The sequence below is a fragment of the Nomascus leucogenys genome, chromosome 3 (assembly GCF_006542625.1).
Source record: "Nomascus leucogenys isolate Asia chromosome 3, Asia_NLE_v1, whole genome shotgun sequence".
Classification (NCBI taxonomy): Eukaryota; Metazoa; Chordata; class Mammalia; order Primates; family Hylobatidae; genus Nomascus; species Nomascus leucogenys.
The window spans coordinates 109771139-109797988 of record NC_044383.1 but is presented as its reverse complement, the minus strand read 5'-3'; the positions used below and the strand labels follow the sequence as shown (position 1 = coordinate 109797988).

Genomic DNA, 26850 nt, shown 5'->3' with positions numbered 1-26850 from the left:
CACAAATTTTTTCTTTTTTTTTTTTAATTACTTTTAGCAAGCTCTATTGCCAAGATTGGCTCAGATCCTTTAAAACTAGTACGTGATGCTGTGGAGGAAACCACGGACTGGATCTATGGCTTCTTTTCTTTGTTATCTGATATCATCTCATCTGAAGATGAAGAAGATGATGATGGTGATGAAGATACTGATAAAGGTACAAAGAACATAGAGATATATCTAACTGCTAGGACCAACATTAAATATGTATTATAGTGGCTTGCCTCATTTAAATTCAAATGAGCACTTGGGTCAAGCTAAACCAAAATGAATACACTTCTGACTGCTAAAAGCATATCAACAGGCTGCCAAACACAGTAAATTGTTCTTTATTTGATTTTCATCTTATAGCTTATCTACCACTATGGCAAAGATGTCAAAATTAAATGCTAATATTAATGTAACATTACAGCAAAGAGAGTCTCATTATGCACTACTATAAAACCACAATACAAACTCACATTTATATGCTTCTTTGGAAAAAATAGTAGTAGTTTTCAAGTTTATCTCTAGGAAGATTAAAATAAAAACAGTAAAACTAAAAATACATATAAGTGTTTTATACACATATGTCATATTTATAGTCATATAGCAGAAAGCAATCTTACTAAAAGTACAATCAAAAGAGTAAATTTATTGGACCAAATGGTGGTGTAGAATAGAAGGACACATTCTAAATGTCCTAACAATTATGCAACTAACCTATGTGCTCTCTCATATATATTAATGAATAAAAGGAAATAGCCAACTCAAACCACATAAAAACTGCCACTGAATGAGTATGAAAAGAACAAAGCATTGTGATTCCATCTATTAGATAACATTTTTTAGGGTCAGTCTTAGTCATCAGAAATCATGTATTCAGCCTTGACTACCAGGAAAGCTTTTATTATTAGAGTATTTTTATAACTTATCCTGAATTTATATTTGTTTTGGCCCCAGTAAGAGTTCAAGATGAACAATAGAGAATTGAAATTAACATGATATATAACCTATAATGTATAATTTGGATCACTGCCACAATTTTATTGAATTCATAAAAATGAAACAATCTTATATAAATGTATATAAACGAAACTTAAAAACTGGAATTTGGGAAGCAATGTAATGTAAATGATTGTTAAAACTAATAGATTTTTTTTAAAATGAACAAAGGGGAAAATAATGATGTTATATTATTCTATGCTAAAATATTTTCTATTTTTTTTTTAATCTTGGTCTAGGAGAAATAGATGAGCCTCCCTTGAGAAAAAAAGGTTAGTTGTTTTCACCTTTGATAATAATTATCTTTCTCTTATGGTAATATTGGTTTTCAGCATGGTTCAAATATATTCTACTTGAGTTGCAGCCTTTATTTATTTTAATATAAAGGTTTTGTTTAATAATTAGGCCAAGATTTATAGTCAGAAAAAAAATACTCAATTTCTTTTCCAATGAAGGTGATCTCACTATTTTTCTGTTGATTATTTTTTAAATGCCTTATTCAGTAGATTTGTATGGATTCATTTATACACAGACCAATATGAGCTGGAATTTGAGGAATGAGGGGAGAATTCTGTAGCCTTAGAAATGGCCCAGAAAATGATAACACGCATGATTTATTCTCACCATGGTCAGATTTATTGATTTTAAATTTTTATTCTTATTCTTTTCCTTTTAATTTTTTTGCCATCATTATTTTGCATGTTAGGTGATGACTGTGGGCCAGGACAACAAGATGGTGAGGGACATAACAGTCTAGGAGGCAAAGGCATATCCAGTCAGTATGTGTGATGTGTCATTGTCATGGAGTGGAGTCACCTGGATGTGCCTGGATGTGCTGTAGAGGAATTCCTTGCAGGAATAGTTAAGTTGACTGAGTGAAGTGGTCACAGCCTGAATGATGAGAACAACAAACCTAGGACAAAGGACAGCAATGCAGCAGGAATTTCAGAAGCACAGGGATTTTGACAGGAAGGAGTAGGAACTGCATCTGGAAGGGGCACTGGGGAGCAGGTAGTACCATCTTGAGGTACATTTCTTGTGAGAAAAGAGCCAACACTCAAGCCAGACTTAAAACAATTGCAATGTTTTGGTTATTGCTACACATGGGCAGGCTGTTGAGGGTATTTACCCAGGAAGATAACCCTGGCTTCTGTTGCTACTGTGGATTCAAACAGTGGGATCCAAACTTACAGTTTCAGCCTTCCCTGAGAAAATGATGACTACCCCACACTCTCTGGGGTAAAATCCACTTAGTGTATGTTAAATTAGAAACTTTGGATTTGTAACTTATGCAGCAAAAAAGAGCTAAGCCAGTCAAATTCAACTATGGCAAAGGCATCCAGAAATGAAAGTGTTTATAAAGCTCTGTGAGGAGAAAGGAAGGATTTCTACACCAGCAAATCCAGAATGAAAACTCAAGCACTCAAGACAGACTTCAGCCATCAAATTCAGGTTTAGAGATTCTAGATTTGTCTATAAAGTTCAAGAGATCAGGAGCAGGGTCTTTTTATAGCTGATTTCCCATAGAGAGTGAACATAGTCAAACTTTCAGTGAGCTATTAGTCATTATCTGGAAATAACAGCTTATGCACGTTTATTTTCATTGGAAATGGAAGAAGGGAAAACAAGATAAATAATGTTTGCTCATTTATACTTATAAACTGAATTCCATAAGACTATTGTAAAGCCATATTTTTCATAAATTGATATTTACTATTTAATAAAAAATCTTTTGATTTAAATTTTTCTTTGAAGTTATTTTAAAATTAAGCTTCATAATTAGTCTAAATGGCAAATTCATACAAAGCTGTTTTACTATTGTTTCTTAAATTATTTCCTTGATTCAGCAAATCAAATTTTTACCAATAAAATTATTAAATGGTTGTTTAGGGTACTTTTAAAAAATGTTAGAAATGTTTATTAGTCAAAAATAGTCTAAGGGGTATATGTCCTTCAACACATGTGCACTAATGTCCTTAAAGATTACATACTCAAAATTAGGAGAATTGACTTTAAATCACCTGAATATATTTTCTTAATAGTATTATTCACAAAGTTACATGAAAAAAATTGACATTTAAGTAAAAATCTCAGATGCTCTATCTTGAGTACAGAGGCTATGTAATAATAAACCTTAGTTGAAAGTGAATTCAAGAAGATCTATTTCATTGTAATTATTATTTTTTATGTGTAAGCTTTTCTTTCATAGAAGTATAGAGGCAATGAGAGCTTTAAAGTAGTAGGTAATATTTTATAAAACATTTATAATACTTATTCTACATTTTAAGTATACTTTCAACATTATTACTAGGGGAGAAATTCTATAAATTATTATTGTCTTATAAGTTATTTTATTCATTTTTACATTTACAAATGTTGGTTTAAGAAGGAATTTGGGGGCAATGTAGAATGATAGTCTCTTAAAACATTTGATTTTTACACATCTAAATGACTCTTCATTAATACCCTTCTCAATTCATATATATTCAATAATATTTAGTCATTTTATATTGCCTAAATTATCAGGCTGTAGCATTTTTTATTCAACTGCCCTATGTCTACCTAAAACATTTTATTTGAATACACTTAGTTTTATTTGTTGAGTTATTGCTATTCTTAACAATAGAAAAATTCAGCCAGTTTGTTATTTATGGTTGAAGTCTGCAGTTTTTAATTTGATATGGAATAATGGTGTAGTCGACTAATCTCAGGGTTGCAGTATTGATTATTAAACAGATTATTAATATGGATGAAATATTTGATTCTGCTAGCCTGTGGAATCTGTTGTTATATATAAATATGGCTTCAGGCTATTACATGTAGTACCTAGTGTCTTTATATTCTTCATGCATATTTTTCAACTTGTCAAAATTTTAAAATACTAAGTTCTATTACTAAACACTTCATGATGAAACCCCAAGGCACTGAATCTTTAGAAAATACTATATTTTATTACACAATTGTCTAAAAATTATAACTATGAAAACCAAATACTATTATAAATCACATTTTCTGAAAAAATTATTTGTTGTATATAGTGGTATACTTTGCACATCTGGAAGTGTGCTTTTAAGCAATATTTTTCACACCAGGGTATACATCATGGATCTGATAGCACCTCACTTTCTAAGGGGTGAAAAAGTGCAGAGAGATGTAAAGGAATTGAATGCCATTTGAATGTTTTCCTAAAATTGATCTGCTTGAGAGCATGCTTGGTTTATAACTGTACTAGTTCCACTTCAAATATAAATAAATTTGTTGTTGGTTCTTTATGGTATTCAACATTACTCGGAAGGAGACCAAAAAATTAAGTAACATTGCCCTAGTAAGATTGTGTGCATGTGTGTGTGTGTGTGCGCACGTGCGTATGTATGTACAGGTGTGCATAAGGCTTCTCGATACTTGTATCTTTAAAAGTAAAATATAGGGTTAGATTTATTGATGAATGCTGTCTCATTTTAACTGTAAAACACATTAATCCACAGATAGGTGAACTACTTTTAAAGCTCCATTCACTAGATGGCATTCTAAAAAAATTTCACTTTTCAGGTTTAATAATAACTTATGAAGATTTGCAATATATTAACCTTTAGATTCTTAGATTCCTATGGTCTAAAGGTTAATATATTACAGGATGTGAAATCACAGAATATGAAGGAAGTTTTAAATTTTCAATATGTACACTTTTTCCTTAGAGAATCATAATGTAGCTCTTGAGTAAAATGTTTGTGAGAGAGGTGGAATGAAAATATGAATTCAAAGAGAAAAGAGAAAGATGAAAACCTTCCAAATGTTAAGAAATAAGTGTTTGATAAATATTTTAAGTTGATAATAACATCTAAAAATATTATAGTGTTTGGAGTCCATCAACTCAGTTTTTAAAAGGGATATGGCAACTTTATTTTTAAATGTCAACATTTACAATAATCTATAAATTATATCACTTGTAATCCTTCAACTTATGATGAAAAATTTTAGAACTTGTAGGAAGGGATGCAGAGTTTTGCAAAATTTCTAAGAAATGTAAAAGGGAAAAAAATTGAACGTGATTGTAATAGAAAATAAACATTTTGCTTTCTGGGTAACTCCTAGGTTTCTGAGTGAGAGCAAAGCACAGAGGTCTAAGATTCATGACGATACAATGTATATCCTTAGCTAATCACTAATACAGAATTCAGACATGTTTTATGCCTTCTGGGATTAAACTCAATCAACAAATGTATTTTTCAATTAATCTTTCTCAAGTGTTTTCTATGAGCCAAGCAATGAGCTGGTGGAAGAGAACATGTACTATTTGCTTACCACATTCCCAAAGACTAATGATGAACATTTATTAAATAAAATAATAAATGACTGTAATGGAGTTTTGATGTGGTATTGCTAGCATCAGGATCAATGCAACATGTTATTTTATAGCTTACGTAATTGCAAAGGTGTAAAAGATCACCTTACTTAGTAAATTGTACTGCAAATACCACAGTTAAAAGTTTAATGAATACATGATCAAATAAGGCAGTAAATAAGATAGAATAGTTGGGGCATTGTATATTTGATAAAGATGAGGGTAAATATTTATATGATGTTATCATTAATAAATTGAACTGAAAGCATATGAAAATATGAATAATAGTAATGATATTATAAATGGATACACTCTATTTTTTAGAAATACAAATTAATTTTAATTCCCTTAATTATTCATAAAGACCCAAAGTTAAAGTTAAAACCAGAGCCAGACTCAGTGACAGACAGACAGACACACACACACACACACACACACACGCACACACACACACACGCAAACATGCACACACTCAGAGAGAAAGAAAAAGGGAGGGAGAGAAAGAGAGAGAGCGAAAATCCAAAAGTCTTAAAGCAAAGTTAAAAAATATATGTTTTTTCAGCATAGATATCTTAGTGTTTTTCTCTATGTTCAAAAATAAAATACTGGTGTATTACTGGTTTATTTTGCTAATAAAATACTGGTACTAACACTTTTAAGTGCAACTTAACAGATACACCTATCTCTATCTCCTTTTTACAGTTTATTCTTACTTAAACCTCCATCTATAATATATCAGTATATAAGAATAATCATTATAGCATTTATATCCTTTGGAATATGTAATTTTAGAAGATAATAATAGCCTCCTAACAAGGAATTAGGTTTTGTAATGTCTTTTCCTGACTTCTAGCTTTAAAGTTAAGAAAGAATAATTGTAGTCATTCATAGTTATGCACATTTAGTTTTTTGGACAGGAGAAACTGATCTTTAATTTTAGGAGCACGGTGGCCTTATGGGCTATAGGTTTATCTCTTGCCTTAGAGGAAAGCACCAGAAGCCAATCTACATTATGTTTAATTTCCTTTCTTGCTAACTACTTGCTCTTTGAAATAAGAAATTGTCCTTAAGGATAAGCTGGACCCAATATAGAGGATGAAGTTCTATGAGATTGTACTTGATGCATGTCAATGGCAGAGGAAGAGATTCCTCACTTAGAGCAAAACAAATTACATTGTCCCCTATAGTCGCATGTTTAAATTTCCCTAAAGCTCTGCAAGTTGACAAGAGCTGCCTGGTAAATTTTAACTCAGTTCTTTCATTGTGTATTTTTCTTACTTTATTATAATCCACAATAGCTCTTGCAGTCAGAGTGAATGAGAAAGAGCCAGAAAATTTAAGCATCATAAATATTCAAGACTTTAGGATTAGGCCATTCAGAAGGTTGTATCACGTCATCGGGAGTAAGATGGATAGATGTATGTGTGTGTCAGAGCTTTCATTGCATCCATCTTTGCTGGCAGCTTCAGTGGTTTACACCAGGCTGAACATTAAGTGTCTGAAAAATACGTGCATGAAAAAAGGAATGAGAATGGAAAGATGACTAAACTTGTAAAAATTCATAGCCTCAGAATATTGGTTACTAGGTAGCCCTAGTAACATTGTTAAGTATACATTTATCTTTGGATGTGTCCTCTAAATAAATCTAGATCAAAACTCATCTCCATAACTGCACCATTGCATATCGCTCTCAGGCTGCATGAGGAGCTTAGAGCTTTATCTTCTGCCTATCTTTCCCAAGCATGGATCAGACCTGTGATGGGGGTGAGAGGTGGACAAAGCCCAGAGAGAATAGACAGTAGGTGTGGGGGTTGGCTCAAAATGAAAAAGGCTGAGGAGGGCGAGATAAAAGGAGATTTAGGATCCAGTCACTTCTCCAGGTGGTTGCTAAGAAGTAAACTCTGAGCCCACTGACTCAGGCAACTGTAGTACTTCGTGCTACTAAAAGAGCTCATCTCTGTCAAGGCACGCAAACAGACCTAGGATGAAACAAATAATGGTGGGTCAAACCAGAGCCTGAATTAACAGGCCAAGGAAAGCAAGAGATCAGGTTTTGGTGCCAACATCAGAAGGAAGTAAAAGAGTCTCTGAGGCAACTCAACTCAGGCCCAACCATTTTATGTAGTTCTTCTTGGAGCAAGAATAATTTCATTGGTGTTATATTTCTACCTGTACCTAAGATGAAGATGAGTAATAGAGAAAAGGATGTGAGAGGGAAGCTGTTAGGTCTAATGTATTTCAGAATCTTCTCTCTGCAGTTCTGTATGTTTCCTGTTTCAAATTCAAGAGAAGCTAATGTGCTAATTGAATGCAGATGGCTTAAAGTTTTACCTATTTTAAATTATAGATTTTCATTTAGAAAGGATCTGTTGAAAAATAAAATAAACAACAACAAAACAAGCGTAACAGCAGCCTTACCAATGGTTCTCTGTGTGACAGATTCAAGTGATGTCTTACTTAGAACTCTTTTGCCCATGAGAGACCAAAATCCAATTCACACTGGCTTAATGAAAAAAAAAAATACTTTTTTGGCCGGGCGCGGTGGCTCACGCCTGTAATCCCAGCACTTTGGGAGGCCGAGGTGGGCAGATCACGAGGTCAGGAGATCGAGGCCATCCTGGCTAACAAGGTGAAACCCCGTCTCTACTAAAAATACAAAAAATTAGCCGGGCGTGGTGGCTGGCGCCTGTAGTCCCAGCCACTCGGAGGCTGAGGCAGGAGAATGGCGTGAAGCCGGGAGGCGGAGCTTGCAGTGAGCCAAGATGGCGCCACTGCACTCCAGCCTGAGTGACAGAGCGAGACTCTGTCTCAAACAAACAAACTAAAAAAACACTTTTTCTGTTCAAGTGATTAAAAGGCATAAATAGAGTTGGCTTCCGAAATGACTTGATACAGTTTTTTGTTTGTTTGTTTTTGTTTTTTTATCATATTATTAGTAAATCCTCTTTCTTCACTTCTGGAACCTGCTTTCCTTCCTCTGTTTCACTTGGTCTCAGGCAGGCTTTTCTCTCCTAGCGGCTATTATGGGGACCAGAAAGTTGAGGCCAAAATTATTTTACCTTAGCAACTCAGCAGAAGAGCCTGTTCTCTTCCCCAATGTCTCTGCAAAAGCATTTGGTTCACTCCCATTAATAGGATTTAGTAGCATATCCTTGTTGGAGCCAATCAGTTGGACAGAGAGATGAAATATGCACTTTATCAAGGCCTATGAAATGGGCCCCCGCCCTTGGAACTGAAGGGTGGGTTAGCACGGGGAAAAAAGTGGTTCCTAAAATTAGGAGGAGTATTATCAGGAATAATGGATTCTAGCAGGAAAGCCACAGATATCTATTTCTAATTCAGAATTCCAGGTTGCCTCCCATCTCCGATTTGCTAAATAAGAATCTTTAGGGGTCAAGCCTTAAATAGTTGAATTTTTAAAATCTCCACAATGTTATTCTAACTCACAATCAGGGTGAGAGCCATTGCAACCCAAAAGAGTAATTCTAAAAATAGGGAATGTTATGCATCCTGAGGCCAGTGAGTTAGACAGTCGAGGATAAATGAATAACTGCATAATTTGTTTACACACAGTGACTAGTGTATATAAATCTACTATTAACAAAATCCAAAACATTAATGATAGGATGCAAACTAAGTTAACATATATATCACTGTCGCATTGACCTAAGCCATTGGAATAACTATTGATAGTTGAGGCTCATCATCTGTACATATCAAAATTTTAAACATGACAGATTAGTTTGAATGAACGCAACAAGGAGGTACTGGTATTGTTTCCCTTTCTGCTGTTAACCAGCTATGGTCAAGCCGCTTCAGTGGCTCCCAGTTCTCACACCTGTAAAACAAAACTGCCGGATTTACTGATGTCCAGGTCTTTTCTAGCTATGATATTTTACCATTCTATGATTAAATTGTGATGCCATACATTATAATTTTATCAAGAGTTTCATCTGGGCTAGAGCTTTGAAATTCAAAGCATGGCCCATGGACCAGCAATGTTAGCATCATATGGGACCTATTTAGAAATGCAGAATCTAGGCTCCATCTAGACGTAATGAATTAAAATCTGCCTTTTAAGATCTCCAATTACTGTTATGCACATTAAAATTTGAGAAACATTGATCAAGACAGTAGTTTCACTTTGGACTGTGGTTCTGAAATTACCTGAGAGTTTATTTAAATTGTAGATCTCTAAAAATTTCCTTGCCATGAGAGACAAATTAATAACATTTGAGTTGTAGCTCAGGAATATGTTTTAAAATCTCCCCAGATAATTCTGATGTACAGACACATCGGTCTTATCTAGCACATCATCAAATATGAAACACGCTAACATAGCCAAAATCTTACTCAAATCTCCAAATCTGCAAACTTTGCCATTGATGATCTATAAAAGGTATTATTTGCAATCATTTCTACCTCTGTCTGGTTTATGTACACATGGGAAATGATATCTCATTTATAGATGGAGAAAATAAAATTCGAAGAGAAAAAATGAATTAACCTGAGATAACAAATTTAATGGCAAAAATGAGATTAGGTAGATATCATCTTAGTATATTTATTTTGAAAATTTTTAAGAATCATTAGTATACAGTGTTGAATCTATTATTTTTTCTGGAAAAAGTTCAGCTTATCTTACCAAGTAATCAAACACGATAAAATAAAGATCCAAAATAATTTACATTTATGGGCTTCAACATCTCTGAAAGAAACTGTTCTTAATATCTTCTTATCACTGTATCTGGAGTGGTTGCCCATTAAGTCATACACATACTAGGTGCTTCAAGGGGGAGAGAATATTCCTTTTTATAGTCTTCATTAATGGTGAGTAGTACACTTTCCCTAGAAATATTTGTTTACCAATCAAACATAAAAAGTATTAGAAAATCAAAGAATATACAGATATCTACAGATAATCTGGAATATTTATCTAAAATATTAATAATTCAGCAAAATAGCTGTGTTTGGCATTATTTAATTAGCCACTAAATAGATAACAAGATTTGCTTGTTCATCTGTTACAATTAATCTTTTGTGCTCTAATAACAATTGGCAGATTCTTATAAAGAGTCTATGTTTAAGTGAATAAATAATTTGATTTTTTTAATATTAAAATGGGAAATAATGTAAGAAGGCATTTTATTTTATCTGGTGCTTGTGAGGTATCTAGAGAAAACATAATAAGAGGCATTCTTTGAAATACACAACCTTTACAATAATTTAATAAACAGAATTGTCATCTTAAAAGAATCAGGATGATTGCCTTGGTGACAGAGATTATACTTTTAACTTCTTGAATCTGTCATTTGAAAATCTTCAATTGATAACATTTTGAATTTATTAACAGTTTGCCATATTAATAGAGAAAAATTGCATGCTTTAAACTGGCCATTTAAGTCTCAGACAAAATGACAAACTGTCTACTCAACAGCAAGCTTTGGTGTGATCATAAGTAGATAAAAACTATCATAAGCAAAACACATGTAATATAACAAAATAATTTAGAAATACATCACTACAAAATCAGCTCATTCATAGGAATCACTGATACAATCTATTTTCACTAATTTTTGTTCCATCGGTTGTTGCTACTACCAGCCTTCTCATTTTGAATACCTGTCGCCTCTCTTCCCAGTTACATATGGAAGTTGAGCTCAGAGAGTCTGAGGAAAATGTACTGGCCTGATAATTACCATTGGCACTGTGGTACACATAGACCTTATGTAAACATTTCGACAGAATTAAATGGCCTAATGAGGAGGAAGAAAAACCAATGAAGTGAATCTTCACTTGGAGTTTGGTGATGTTTTAGAGATTACACCCTTGGAGTAATTGTATGTTCCTATGGGACATTCAGCACACGTCATGAGAACAAGAAAATTCTCCATTACACTTGAAAACTCTAACTTGGACTACCAAGAGGATCATTAAAATATATCCTTGTCCTCTCAAATGTCCAGCATAAATATATTTAGTAAATGGCTAAATTTTGTAATTTCTGCATATAGAATACCATAAATATAGAGACAAGTGTTATAAGACAAAATAGAATGTAGATTATTACTGAAATACCCTAATCATTAATAAGGATGCTAGAGAAATGTAATAATATTAAATCTGCAGAACAAAGGGAATATAAATTTTGAGTCCCTTCCTTTAAGCTCGATTTTAAATCTTGCTCTCAATTTTTTTCTGTTGAAATAGTTACATTTTATTAACATTTTGTTATAGGCATAATATATTTACTTATAGTTTATCTAGTTTTTGTATGAACATCTATAAATTTTGAAATAAAGCAATGTTAAAAACATGCTTAATGTCCTTAATTTAATTACAATTTAGCTTTTCAGTGCTCTAGAAAAAACAATATGAAAAAAATTTCTGAAATATAAAAAACTTTCAATTGTTGCGGTTGTTTTTCTGTTTTCTCTTTTATTGTTCTATTTATTTTGAGACAGGGTCTTACTCTGTTGCCCAGGCTGAAATGCAGTGTCACCATCATGGCTCACTGCAGCCTCCACCTCCTGGGCTCAAGGGATCCTCCTGTCTCAGCCTCCCAAGTAGCTGGACTACAGTTGTGCACCACCACACCCACCTCATTATTTATTTATTTATTTATTTATTTATTTATTTATTTATTGTAGAGATGGGGTTTCACCATGTTGCCCAGGTTAGTCTTGAATTCCTGGATTCAAGCAATCTGCCCAACTCAGCTTTCCAAATTGCTGGGATTACAGGTGTGAGATACTGCACCTGGCCAATTGTTGCAGTTTATAAGTACCTTTGGCATATCTTATTTCCATAAATAGTAAAATCTTGCAACTTTCCCTTGTATTTCTAATAGAAATTTAAAATATTTAGAAATGAAATATTTTTTCAAATTTTCAACTATAATCATTTTAGTAGTTAAATAGTATTTTGAAAGTTGTATCATAAAAAACAAGTAAAATATGATCCATCACCACCTTCTAAAATATGCAAGAATTGATAACTCATAATCATGGTTGAATATTTTTTTCAAGTAGTATGCATTTCTCAAGTGGCTAGTATATTCCGGTCATCATCTTAGGCATTGAAAATTTAATGTGGAACAAAATAGACATAATTCTTGCCCTCATCAAATTTAGTTATTTAGTGAGAAAGAGAGACAAGTAATAATAATAGCTGGCATTCACGTGATGCTTACTTGACACAAATGATGCTCTAAATGTTTTACATTTTAACATATTTTAATCCCCATATAATCCTATCTGGTAGATACTACTGTTAATCTTATTTTGTGGATGAGGAAATGAAGTTCACACAGCTAATAAGTATGGAAATCAGATTTGAATTGAGCAGATTGGTCCAGTGTTAATTATCTTCAACATTAAGCTGTATTTTAATGGATGTCAGAGATGCAAATATTTTTGTATAGATCTTTTAATAGTTTTATCTATGTCTACATTTTCCTATCAAAATGCATATTTTAATTATATTAGTATACTATAGATTTATAACATCTTTCATATGATGATTATTAAAATAATTAAAATAATTCTTTACAGATCATTGGAATCCTGAAATAAAGAATAATCTGAAAATATAACTAGTTTTTATTTATTCTCAGCACCATAATAAATTATTATAACTCCTCCTCTGTTTGGCATTGTACTTTGGAAAAACAGTCTGTGTGAGGAAGATATATTTCATTGCTATCGCCATTGAATGATAAACCATGAAAGTCAGAGTTTAAATTCTCTGAGTTCCTTAATGAAAGAAAGTTGTAAATGCATTTAAAGCCTAGTATGATAATGTTTTTCTTTGGATTTCAAAAGCTTTTGGTCTTGGAGTGAGAGATGAATAGCGATAAGAATCTAAGAGGAGATACTACTTTTTCCTCCCGTATCTTCACTCATACCTCCCTACCAGCCACCGAAAAAGTGTTAGGGGAAAGTCAGGAGTAGGAAAAGAAGCAGAAATATACTTCCTACATTCTTTGAAATTAATTTGCCCTTCTCTCAAATCCTTCAGTGCCCTTGAAACCATTACTGACACCGGCAACTTTAGTGGAGTGCTAATTCTTTCTTATTAGGCAAAGCTACCAGTGACTCAGTAGAACAAAGGGATTTCCCTTTGTTGCCTCCTAACACATTAAGATAATTGTAACTTTTTTTCCCATGTCTTTTTCCCTTCTTCCCTTCTCAAAATTCAAATAGAAACTCATACCTTTAAGAATTTATGGGCAGACTCACACCTGGATTAAGATACTTTGACCTCTGTGCTTTCTAAGACACAAAACAATTTTTAAGATTTACCGGTTACAAATATGGCTTATGATTCCAAGTAGCATCTGGTGCTGAGACTTAACACCTTTTCAGAGACATTGGACATCCACCTAATTGCAAAGGACATATATGTGGAGGTGAATAATGACTGCCTTGCCTTTCTTCTAAGTCTCTCGTATCCAGGTTTGGTTCAGGTTTAAGTGAACTGGTCCTCAAAAAGTGTCATGATGTTTAAGTAAAATTTTATTCTATTATACATTATTTCATGTTATATTAAGTGGAGACATTCACCTATCTTTGCAAATTATTAAATAACCAGAAGCTAGTATTAACATAATATAGAAAACTTAATTTTGTTTGAAGATTGTTGGACAATAAATATGACTCGAATCTTTTAAATTTGATTTTCCAATTTATACAAATATAGCCTTAGCTGGAAAGAGCAATCGAAGGTAACAAAACAGGCATTGCTTCCCTATGAGAAAAATATCTTTCCAAAGTCTAAATTAGTAACATGTTACTGAATTGGACAGGAGTTTGAATGACCATCATTTCCTGGCTAAAGTGTAAGGAGACAGAACTAGCACACCATGTGGAGGCTTTACTGGATTCTTCTGACATCAGATATCCACAGTCAGTGACACCAGTGATGGAATTCAGTCCCCAAAGAGAATGCAAAGTTGCAATAAAACATGCAAAGAAACATTTAATTTCTCCTTAAGTCTGAATCATCGGAATTTTTTTTTGTCTTCCTGAGCAAAGAAATGTAGGTGTGTGTATGTCTTTACTAGTTCAGCTGTGTTTTTCTAGGCTTGCCTCTGTAGAAATATTAATATTTCAGCTAAAAATCGTTGATAATGTACCTGTAAAACAAAAATCTGCCTATGTAAGTTTGTACACTTTATTGTGAGCTCTAGAGACTTTACTGTGTGTGTATCTTTTTAAAAATGGTTGACCTCTGCTTACAAGACAACTGCCTACATCTGCCCACAGCAGTGAGGTTGTCTTAGTTTGTTCTAAGGCTGAAGTGCAGAATCAGGAAAATAAAAAATAAGGCTTTCCCTGTGAGATTGATCTAAGTTGTAGAACTGGGTTGCATCTACTCTGCTTACCATAGAGTAAAAAATAACTGCTCTGAAATAAATTGACATTTTTTCAGTCTAATTTTCCTTTATTTATTTTTATTTTTGCTTAAGTAAAACTTACTATGAAGTATATCCAACATGCAAGTACTTACCTTTCACTTTAGAGTTACCTCCCTTTCATGTATTTGGGAAAGGGAGATAATACATTTACCCCAGCCTTTCCCTTCTCCTGAGTGGTGGTCTTGACCCTAGTCTTTGAGATTTGTCTTTATTTTTTTTTTCAGGATGGTCCCTTTCTCACTTCAGTTACTGCTACTACCTAGCACTCATTCCCTTTGTCAGGATATGGCTGAATACACAAGAGCTAAGAGGAGCAAGGTAGCTCCTGCTTGTACTTCTTTCATCTGTTTTCTGATGTGCAAACTTACACCTACCTTGCAGGAAACTCTACTATGATCAACAAGGACTGTCTTTGTAGTCCCCAAAACCACCACCACTCTGTCCAGTCTTTTCTCCAAAATCTAAGTTAGACTAGGAGGCTCTGACAGGATTTTTTCCGGCAAGATGGCCTTCAGCACTGGATTCTATGGAAGAGTCTAACTCACGTCTTACTCTCCCGTGTGAGCTCCAGAACCCCTTCTTTATTCTTTTGAATGGTCAGCTGGTGTCTGTGGAAGACACACATGTATATACACACACATATGCACACACCCATACCTCTAAAAATAAGATTATTCTAAATGACAATTTGACAATTTTAAGGCCTCCCCATTACATGGTGAATGTAGCATTCCATGCAATTTTTCAATTTTAAAAATTTCATGCCATCTCTCTATTCCAATTACTACCTACTAGGAGTAAGGAATGAGCTCTTAAAGGCAACTCCCTTAGTATATCCAAAGACCATTCTAAATCTTTGATATTTTACTTGCTTTATGGACCTGAATTAAACAAATCACCAATCTTCCTCATAGCATCTGTTCATTTGCAGAGGAAGGAGCAAGCAAAACAGTATTGACAGGAGAGAATATCAAGTTTGTTTTTTCAGTTCGTTTGAAATCAGTTTGTCTCTGTGGATGACCTAAAGTTTTATAAAGGTCCTTTGCTCCCCCTGGGATTAGACCTGCATTAGACCTGTCTAGTAGTAATATAATAGGAGCCACACACGTAATTTAAAATTTTCTAGTAGCCACATTTAAAATAGTAAAAAGAAAAATATAAAACTAATTTTAATAATATATCTTATTTAATTCAATGTATCAGTCAGGATTAAACAGAGAAGTAGAACCAGTAGAAGATTATGGAGATACTTTTATACTTTTAAAAAATTATTACAAGGAATTGGCTTATGCGATTGTGGGAACTGGCTACGCATTTTTGAACCCATATGACAGGAAGTCGGGAAGGGAGGATCACAGGCAAGTTGAGCCTAGAAGCTGTTAACCAAAGTTGTCATTCACAGGCAGAATTTCTCCTTTTGCCCTGGGCAATCTCAGGCCTGTTTTGAAGGCTTTCCAAAGAAATCAGAGAAGCCCATCCCAATTATACAAAATCTGCAAAATCATCTTACTTAAAGTCAACTAATTAGCGATTTTAATTACATCTGCAATATACCTGCAAGCAACTCTAGGTTAGTATTCAATAAAATAACTTGAGATAATAGCCTAGCCAAACTGAGCCATTAATAAAACCATCACATCCAATATGACCAAAATATCATTTCAAGATGTAATTCATATAAAAATTATTAATGAGATATTTTACTTATATTTTATTCTAAGTTTTCATAATCTAGTGTGTATTTTACACTTACAGCACATCTCAATTTGTATTAACCATATATCATGTCCTTAATATGCACACATGTCCAGTGGCTACTGCATTGGATAGTATAGGTCTAAACAGTGATAGTGATTACTCCGGTTATCATGTAAGTTTAGAGCAGTGGTTCTCATAGGATTCATTTTGCCCTGTAGGAGACATTTGGCAAAGTCTCTGGACATGTTTCATTGTCAAGATTGGGAGGTGGATATGGGGGCTACTGGCACCTAAAAGGTAGAGGCTGGGAATGTTGCCGAATATCCTAAAATGCACAAAATAGCCCCTCCCCCAAATAATGCTTCGCCCAATTCAAAATGTCAATAGTGCTAATGTAAGAAACCCTGCTGTAGAGTAAAATTTGGAGACCAGAGAAGAAATAGACAAAATGGTGAGAGAGACAGGAAGATGGGCATTTCCTATATCATTTGGAGATATTTCCCTACATTTTGGAGAATTGTTTTCAGAGATAAGAATGAGTGCCTTACCTGTTCATATCTCCATCACCATATTCAAAGTCAGAGTTGAGATAAGAGTAGATTAGTGACCCTGTAAATAGTAAGATAACTGATTAATGAGGAAAATTAGGAAGAAAACCTTCACAATGGTGGTTACCTCCTTAACCGGTGAATGAAAACTAGTAGCTGTCTTTTCTGAAGATATTTAGGGTGTTTCTATGGTTGAACTTAATTTAGTAGACTTTTGGAAAAATTACAAAAATGCAAATGCAAATTTACAAATGGAGAATTTAAAATGTGTACAGTAATTAACACCATCCCAGACCATCTGTGGAATAAAGTTGTGATAAATAAATAAGTAAACCTCATTAGCATTTTTCTAAGAAAAAAACATGATATTTAAGATTAAGTCACTTTTCAAAGGTAGTAATCATATTTGTAAACTCTAATCTCAAATTTAGTTCTATCCAAATTAACTGTAAATTCAGAATTAACTCCATTTTCTTAGCCTTGGCAATGTATGTATACTGAAGCTAGCAGAAAATTGAATATATTCGCTAAAACCTGATGTTTAGAAAAAAACATACAACTAACTTATTCTATGAAATGTGTCATATCTGCTTGCAGTGATTATTGGTTAAATGTAATGCCAAATGTTGATTATAAACATAGCTTAGAGTCAATACTTCTGAGATATATTTCCTATTAGATACTTGTTACAGTTCATTTCACAAATTCTTAATTTAATATGTAAAAACTAAATCTTCCTAAATCTAAATGACATTCTTATTAAGGATTCTTAATTTGTATTGAGAGTAATTGAAATAAAAATAATTATAGTTTGTGACCAATTTTAGCACTGAAAATGTTGACAACATAGCTCTGTCTATTAAATGTTTAAGCTTTTCCAAATAACTCTAATTTTGAGATAACTCCAATTTTTCCCTCATTTCTATAAATAAGTGATTTGTTTAGCAATATGTTACAAAGACTCTTTTAGACTCCAATAAACTTGTTAGTGACTGTATAATAATTTAAACTTTGTGGTAGGTTTATAAAGTCTAGGTCATAGCTATGGCTTAAATTTTATACATTTTCAGAGTTTTAAAATTATAAATTCTATTTTTTCTTAGAAATACACAAAGATAAGACTGAAAAACAAGAGAAACCTGAAAGGAAAATACAAACTAAAGGTAAACATTTAATTTTATGTTTATTCTTCATTTAGATATACATTTTTGTGTATTCATATGGGAGAAAGAAACATTTTCATGTTTAGTGTTTTTTGTAATATTTTTGATATTAAATAAGTACATTTACTCCTCAGTTAATTTCAGTTATAAATGTATAAATAACAAATAATATTTAATAATTGGAATCAAAGTAACTTCAAAATATGTAACAATTTTTAAATTATTTATAATTACTAAGAGAGTAGCTCACATCCATATTGACTTACTGAGGAAATAATTTATTTTTCTTTTAAGAAGTTACTGTAACAAGTCAGAGTTTATTTTTTTTAACCTGAATTCCTTCTGTCATGCAATATCTTTACAATCTTTGGTGTAGAAATGCAGAGTCATTATATGATCTCATGGCAGAGGTCATGTAAGAAAGCCCCAAGGCTCTCCTGCACAGCCTCAAGAGGTAGATGGACAATGACAACATGATGATTAATGTCACTTTCAACTGAACTGAATCCAGTAATGGCAATCTTGCAGCAGAAGCAAATTAAGAAAGGCCAGCATTGTCTTGCTCATCTTATAAGCATAACTTTTCTGTGGGTGACGGAGATAGTCATAAAACTTTAAAGAAACTAATAGGAAGCAAGACATTCAAAAATAAATTCTTCTAAGCATGCCCAGGTTTTCCCAATGGTCAGTTGCACATGATTTTGAATGAGCCAGAGCAAAAATAAAGATCTCATAATAACTATATTTGTATAATGCAGACAGAAAATGAGATAATTTGTTTCTGAGATAAAAATGGAATTTTATCCAGTATTTACTATGTCATAAACCAGCTAATGCAAAAGTATCTGTAGTAAATGCCACAGTTGCACATAGTAAATTTTCAAATAATAAAAGTACCAATTAAATTATACTAGCACGTGAATTTATATTAATACAATGCCATGTTGTTGCTGTTGTTTTTAAAATATACTTCATGTACTTTCTTTTTGTGAAGGGCTCAAATCATTCTACAGATATTATGTCTTTAATCCTAATGTTTGAATTCATTCTAGATTGGTCAGCCAATTCTTCAACAATCAGAACATTGAAGCTCACTCAGTTGAAACCTATTTATATTTGTACTTAGGAAACTAATGTCTCCTTACTCTTCTCTTTCCTTTTTCTTGGTTCTTAATTCCTTTGGTCATAGAAGTTGGACACAGCTCTTGAGTACGGATTGACTAAGCGAACCATGACTGAACTGGCTCTGTGTTTCTATCTGCTGAAGGTTAAACAGAAACTCAGCTGGTTCCACACCATTTGGGTCCCTGCTGTTTTTTTTTTCTTGCAGACTGTGCTATTAATTTAATAACAGTGCTGCCGGAGTGGAGGTAGTAATGCAGATGGCACCATTTGCATTTTGGACCCGGCTATGTTAGAATTCTGATGTCAAAGACTTTGAGCAGTGGGCTGTAGGGTGGGTTTATTAAACTAGCAAGTCTTCCATAATTAAGTCAGTGAATTTGGCTGAAGTTTAAAATAAATTTCTCAAAGACCGAGCTGGAGATTATTAACCTGAATATATTTCTTGAGTACACCAAATATGTTTTGTAAAAGTAACTATTTCTCAAGAAAGTGAAAGTAGAGCTTCAGTTGTTCCACACTGAGCTGGAAATCAGAGATAGCTTATTTTTTCCACAGTTTTTCTGTGTGAATATGAACAAAAGATTTCACTTTATTGCTTGGTTTCCTATCTGTAAATGAGGTAGACTAATGCCTGCTCTTTATTCTCAAATAGTTCAGTGAAAATAAATGTTTTGTTTTACAACTGCTCTTGTATGTAGATAAATACTGTTTTCTGTATGCCATGTTCCATGTCAGGTATGGTTGTATGTGATGGATAGTTAGGAATTTAAGTTATTATCAAAGCATTTTGAACCCTTAGAAGAAAAGATATAGTATTTGAAAGGTAGTAGTAGTCTGTGATGACTATAAAGGAGTCAATAAATATCTGAGTCTAAAAAGATTCATTATGCTCAAGCTGGTGTGTTTTGTGGGGAGACCAAAGATTTTCGTTATGGTGGAAGCTAGATCACATTCTATTTCTCTATTGTCCCTTCAAGGGACAATATGATATTCTAAAAGGTTTTAGAAGCATGGAACTCATTGAGAGAGCCTTGGGAGTCTACACCTATATAACTGACCCATCAAGTGGGATACAAAAAAAAAAAATCACACAGAATATGTAATCCCACAGGATATATATTCCTAAAACAATTCTATATTAATATGCTAACTAATTGACTTTATAGTGTCAAATAATGAGTTTCAATTCTGACTCTTTTTCTTAAGAAATTAGTACTTTTATAGGCATCCACATTAAATAATTTTACTTTATCATATCAAGCTAACTTTTATTTCTACTTTGTCCCTCTGTTTATTTTGTTTGATATTTTCTTCAGGGAAGAATGCAGCACTTTATGGAGCTAAAGAATATGCCTTTTAAATGATAACCAGGCAATGAATACTTATTATGGTTTTAGGACACGAGCTCTGACATGTTAGTTAAGGTTTACCTTGAACTAAATTAACCTTGGATTTTTTCCCATAGAAGAGGTAGAAATTTATTTTATTTTATAAATATAAACAGAATATTGTATGTGACCTTGTATTGAACTTATATAGTAATATAGTGGAACATTACATTTGCTTAGAAAAAACTTCCAACCATAATTTAACATTTTTTGGGTTACCAAATATCGTTAACTAAATTGTGACTCATATAAACGGCCCCTTGGGAACAGGCAGAATGAGTTAACCACAGTGGAGTAGTTGTGAGTACCAAGCAGAGTGCTCTAGTACAAGTTACCTCCAAGAACGCTGATTCCACATTAGGGTGATGGTTTCAAATTAAAGTTTTTATAGGTCAAAATGATCTTGCAGCATGCAGTCATATTTAAAGCTATATCCAACAATGGATACCCATGGTCAGATGTAGGTCCACCTGTTGAATGATTAGAAATGTTAACCAGTCTTCTCTAGCAGTCGACAGTCTTAGTTTCCTTTGTAATCATAAATAACTCTGCCCACAGATGTTTTAAATAAAAAGATACATACAGACTAGCTGCAAAGAATTAGAGAGAATGTTATCTGTCATAAATAAAAGGTCCAAGTCATGATTATTAAAGAACATTTCCTTTACCCATGGTAAATACTCAGATATTCTAATTAATAAATAAACTAACAGCATGGTGTGTGATTTTCATAAAGGGTGATATTACCATAAACTTTTTCTACTTCTAGAAAGATCTTTAATTAAATTATCTGGGTTAGAATCCAAATTTGGTAACTTCTCGCTATGTGTCCTTGGGTAAGATATTTAATCTTTCTTTGCCTTTATTTCCTCATCTGTAAAATGGGGATAATAGAGTTGTCATGAGGATTAAATAGTTATGAAATGTACATGTAAAATTTTTAAAATAATTATTGACTAACTTTAAACAGTAACTATCAGTTAATTAATTAATCATCTTAACCACCTCTAATTGGATAAGTGAGAGTCCCTTACAGGTTTCTTATCTGAATTCCTTTTTTCTCTATCTTTAGTATCATTTGATATCTGTCTGATCATAGGCTGAACAAATATAAGATGTGTCATCCCAAGTTCCTGTAACAACACTAAACTACTTCTACTGCCTTGTCAGTTCTATATTTGTGTTTCCCTTCTTAAAAATTTAATTTGTATGAGTGTTTATCTACTATGGATGAAATACTGTATGTAATTTTTTATGTCTAATATTTCACTTAATCTTCATAGAACAATCTAACATGGTAGATAGAATTCCATTTAAACTAAGAATACATAGGTTTACCTGGATTCAATCATTGTGTCAAGTTTAGTAATTTGTAAAGCCACATTTTTGCCTGTTAACTCTAACATAAGAACATGTGGCTTTTCCAGTATATCCTATATCCAATTTTCTTTCTTCTTTTTGTTCTTTGGTGACTGCTGAGTCTATAGCACCAGAATTTCCTCATAGACATAGGATCTAGAATTTGTCTCTGAAACCCTGTGTTAGAATCTTGCTTCCTGCTGGTTGACCTCACTGATCTACTTGCGTTCGTACGTATCTATCAGTTCCTAGATACCGTCTCTATTCCCTTCCCATCAGTCTGTGTGCCATGTAGCCTGATGTGGGCTTACCTAATTCTAATGGCTTACCTGTAAAGTAGACGCCATATAAAGATGCATAGACTGTATGCACCTTTAAATCTCCTTTCTACTATTTTCAGTCTTAACACAACTGAGAAATGAGATGTGGCAGTACTTATCTTGGTAGATATGTCAGATGGCTCGTCATAGGTGTACTAGTTTTCTGTGGCTGCTGTAACAAATTACCACAAACTGGGCCCACCTGAATAATCCAAGATAGTCTCACCATCTCAAGATCCTTGACTTAATCACATTGCAAAGTCCATATATATATGTAACATTCACAGATTCCAGAGACTAGGATATAGTTATGCTTTGGAGGGCCATTATTTGGCCTATTCCACTGTCTTTTCAATAAATAAACTTCAAATCACCAGATCTAATTACTTAAACAGCATCCTGGAGTCAAAGGATTACTTAAAGGCCCTGTTTAGAAAGAAGTCTTGACAAGCATGCATGACAGTCAGTCAGAGTTTAGAGGGACTGATAATTAAATACAAAACTACAAGTTTTTTTTAAAAACTTTTAGATTCAAGGGATACATGTGCATGTTTGTTACTTGGGTATGTTGCATAATGATGGGGATTGAGCTCTTCTAGTGTGTCCATCACCCAAATATTCAACATAATACTCAATAGGTAATTTTTCAAGCCTCAGTCCCCATTCCGATCTCCCCATTTTTTGAGATCCCTAGTGTCTGTTACTTCCGTCTTTATGTCCATGTGTACCAATCGTGAGAACATGCAGTATTTGATTTTCTATTTCTGAGTTAGTTCACTTAGGATAATGGCCTCCCGCTCTATCCATGTTGCTGCAGAGGACATAATTCCATTCTTTTTTATGACTGAATAGTATTCCATGGTGTATATATACCACATTTTCTTTACCCAATCAGCCACTGATGGACACTTATGTTGGTTCCATGACTTTGCTACTGCGAATAGTGCTGTGATGAACATATGAGTGCAGGTGTCTTTTTTATATAATGATTTTTTTCCTTTGAGCAGATACCTCATAGTGGCATTGCTGGGTGAAATGGTAGTTTTATTTTTAGTTCTTTGAGATATCCCCATACTGTTTTCCATAGAGGTCGAATGAATTTACATCTCCACTAACAGTGTATAAGTGTTCTCTATTTTATGTATCCATGACATCTGTTGTTTTTGACTTTTTAATAGTAACCATTCTGATTGGTGTAAGATGATATCTCAATGTGGTTGTGAGTTGCATTTCTCTAATGGTTACTGATATTAAGCAATTTTCCATGTTTGTGAATAAACATGGATATTTTATTTAAAGATAAAAGTATTTAAAGATAGAAACCACAAAATGGCAAATATTGCCAAGCTTACAGTTCATGGTAGAAAAATAGCATTATCACAAAGACTTTTGTATATCTTCAGATATCAGCATAGCAAAAGTAAGATGTAAAGTTACTATGCTTATGGAACTCAAGTTTATGAAAATTTCTGGAATTTCAAAATTTCATTATTTGAGAGATCAGAACAAGTCAGAATAACTACTATTTTTGCTTTTTGCTTAGGCAGCAAGATGAGTTCTTTTGTTTTTTGGTGGTATTAAAATTTTGTTTTGTTTTTGTTTTGCTTTTCTTACTATATGTGAAGAGCTTAGTCACATTGACAATAGGACACAGTTTGTGTATGGCCAATGTAGTGCCATCACTCCCTTAAGATATAAATTCCTCATTAAAATGCATCTTTAATGTGCACATGTCCTAAAGAAAATCTTAAGAATGTTGTGAATATCCTGAGTATTTTTTTAATTGGATAATCCCTTAGCATTTTATTTAAGCCATCAACTAATTTAGGAGCCCATGTGGTTAATTAATTTTGATATTTGAAAAGCCTGAAGGTATAGAATATAAAGTCTCTGAGCCTTCTTATCAAATTCCCACCTCACATTGCACAGGTAACTAACAGACTTCTTTCATCTAATGTATTCAAGCCCATATTAACATCTGTTGCAGACAATGTCTTCCCCTGTCTGTATTCTTTGTCCTAATAACTGACATCACTGTCCACCCAAATTATTCATGCTAAACATCTAGGAGCCATTGTTGCCAGGGGTGGTACTCAACCCTGACTGCAGTTTAGATCACCAGGATAGCTTTTAAAAATATATATCCATGTGCATACTCCAACCTGGGGCCATTAATGTTTGAGAAGTAATGCCAGGGTTTGAGCCTAGCTGCCATAATGATTCAAATGAGTAGCCAGGATTAGAATCACTGTCTGTTGAACTCATGGCTTAGAGTTCAAGTATATCCCACAGTGGTATCTTTTGACCAGTCAGTGTTTTAGATAACGAGCAACTGGATGCCTTTAAGTGGGGCCTGCACCCTCTGTTTACGACAGTCTCCACCACTCCCTCTTTCACCACTGGGGTACATGTTAATTTACCTGCCTCATCTATGAAGGTATTTGAATTTTAGTTCCTGCCATAGACTTCTTGTTCTCTTTCAATGCCAAAGCTTGTCCCTGCCATAGACCTCTTGGTCTCTTTCAACACTAGAGCTCAACCCTACTTAGCTCCTCTTTACTATAATTTAGTCTACTTTCTGTCTTCTCCAACTGCTATCTTCTCCACAATCATCTCTCAATTAAATTGTGACAGTCACTTCTTAACTGATTTCCCAGCATTAACCCCTCAGGTCCATGCTAATCCAGTCACTTATGGGCTTAAATCCATTTGTTGGTGCCCCAGTGCTAAGAGATAAAAGTGACATTTTCTAACCTGGCATATAAAACCTTCCTCATATGATCACTGCTACCCCTACAATGTTCCAGCTTTGTAGTTTATCATGTCTTCCCTGTTCTGCTACCTCCTTACCAAGCTTTCCCACAGATACAGCCTCCTCCTCCCTGCCACCCTTAGCACTCCAGACCCCACTGATGCCGCCTGTACTGCAGGCAGTCTGAGCTGTTGAGTAGTCCCCGAGCAGGCATTGTCACTGTCCCATAACTGTGCACTTTTTTTGTGTGCTCTCTTCTCTCCAGCCATCAGGCCCTTCCTGTGTAGTCCCTCGGCAAAAGCCTGCTTATTTCTTTGATTCTCATACGGAGTGTCAGTTCCTTTAAGAAGGCCCCACTGCTGTTCTTCACTGGGGGCATTTAGGCACTTTGTCCATGCTGTTCCACCCCAGCTTTTGCTCTTCCAAGCACTTTGACAACATATTTTAATTGTGGGTGTATGTCGATCTAACTAACTGAGGGAGGGAACTATGTTTGTCTTCATGTATGTTCTAGGTCAGCCTTGCCACTCCCTTTTATGACCGTTTCATTATCCATGAACAAAGGGATACGGGCTCATAGTCTCTCAGGTTTTCACCAGCTCTGAATTTGTATGCTTATATCAAATTAAAAATCATTCTAACATCTAACAGAGTACCCAACACACTCAATAAATATTGAAATAATGATTTAATTTGTGAATGAAGTATTCTTCTATTTTGTTAATCTCTACTGGATTCCTACAGACAACTTTGCATTTGACATTCCTACAGACAACTTTCCATTTAGCTTTAATTAAGCCATTGTAATTTAAGTCAAATTTGTGTGGTTAATGGCAGCAAACAATTTCATAGTAAAACAAAAACTTTCTGTAATATGTAATCTAAAAACACCCACACTGAAACAACAAAAATTATAATAATACAGATAAATATGGATGATTTGGAAAATGCAAAAAAAAAAAAAAAAAGAGGAACCGCACCCCCACAATCCAATTATCTGGAGAAAAATAGTAATGTATTTCTAATTTTCCTCTAGCTTACCCCCCATGTAGTTGCTTGTTTATTGTATATTGCCTTATTTTTTTGCAATTGTGAATTTTATTTGTGATATTAGATAAGATTTCGGCTTCTATTTAACTAATAAACATGTCAATTTACTTGTAGAACAGAACAAATCAGAAAAGACAGGAACCCAGTGGTGTACATATAACTAAATATGTGAACTTTTTCCAAGAAGGCTCCTAGATAATAGGATGGCCTGGTAGGCAGGCAGAGCAGTAGGTTTCTGCTACATCCACCTGTATTGTCAGGTGGTTGGGTGAAAAAGTGACCTCAAAAATGGAGAAGTTTACTTAACAGAAATGTATACTGGAGAGACAGCATATGGTCAGCTTCAGAGTGGGCTAGACAGTGGGAATAGGGTGTATTCTGGCAGGCAGATAGTGTAAATGGAAAAAGTGGTCACGGCCACTAGGTAATAATACACATTCACTTATTCACAGTACCTACTTTGTGCCAAACACCATACTGGGCACTACAAATTCCATGATGAATAAGATCTAGTTAATGATAAATGTGAAAAAGTAAATACACAATTATACCACTGTGTAGTAAGTACTTCACAGAGATGTCCTCGAGGAGAGACGTAGTTTGGGGTTTGGCAACCTCAGTTGTTGAGTAAGTCTGACTGCAGTTTTGTGGAAGGACCTCAGAG

At 33.8% G+C, this 26850-nt stretch overlaps 1 protein-coding gene across 4 annotated transcripts in view; it reads left to right on the top strand.

Moving 5' to 3' along the window:
• TRDN (triadin) overlaps window positions 1–26850 on the top strand; it is a 401037-nt gene that overhangs the window by 88788 nt on the left and 285399 nt on the right. For 3 of the 4 annotated variants that reach the window (XM_012506168.2, XM_003255652.4, XM_004087640.2), the window contains exons 3-5: window positions 38–196; window positions 1263–1295; window positions 18133–18192. In XM_012506168.2, the coding sequence (XP_012361622.2) occupies window positions 38–196; window positions 1263–1295; window positions 18133–18192 (252 nt within the window). Of the gene's footprint in view, window positions 1–37; window positions 197–1262; window positions 1296–18132; window positions 18193–19381; window positions 19998–26850 lie in introns of those variants that run through there. The other variant, XM_004087639.3, reaches the window with a different exon arrangement.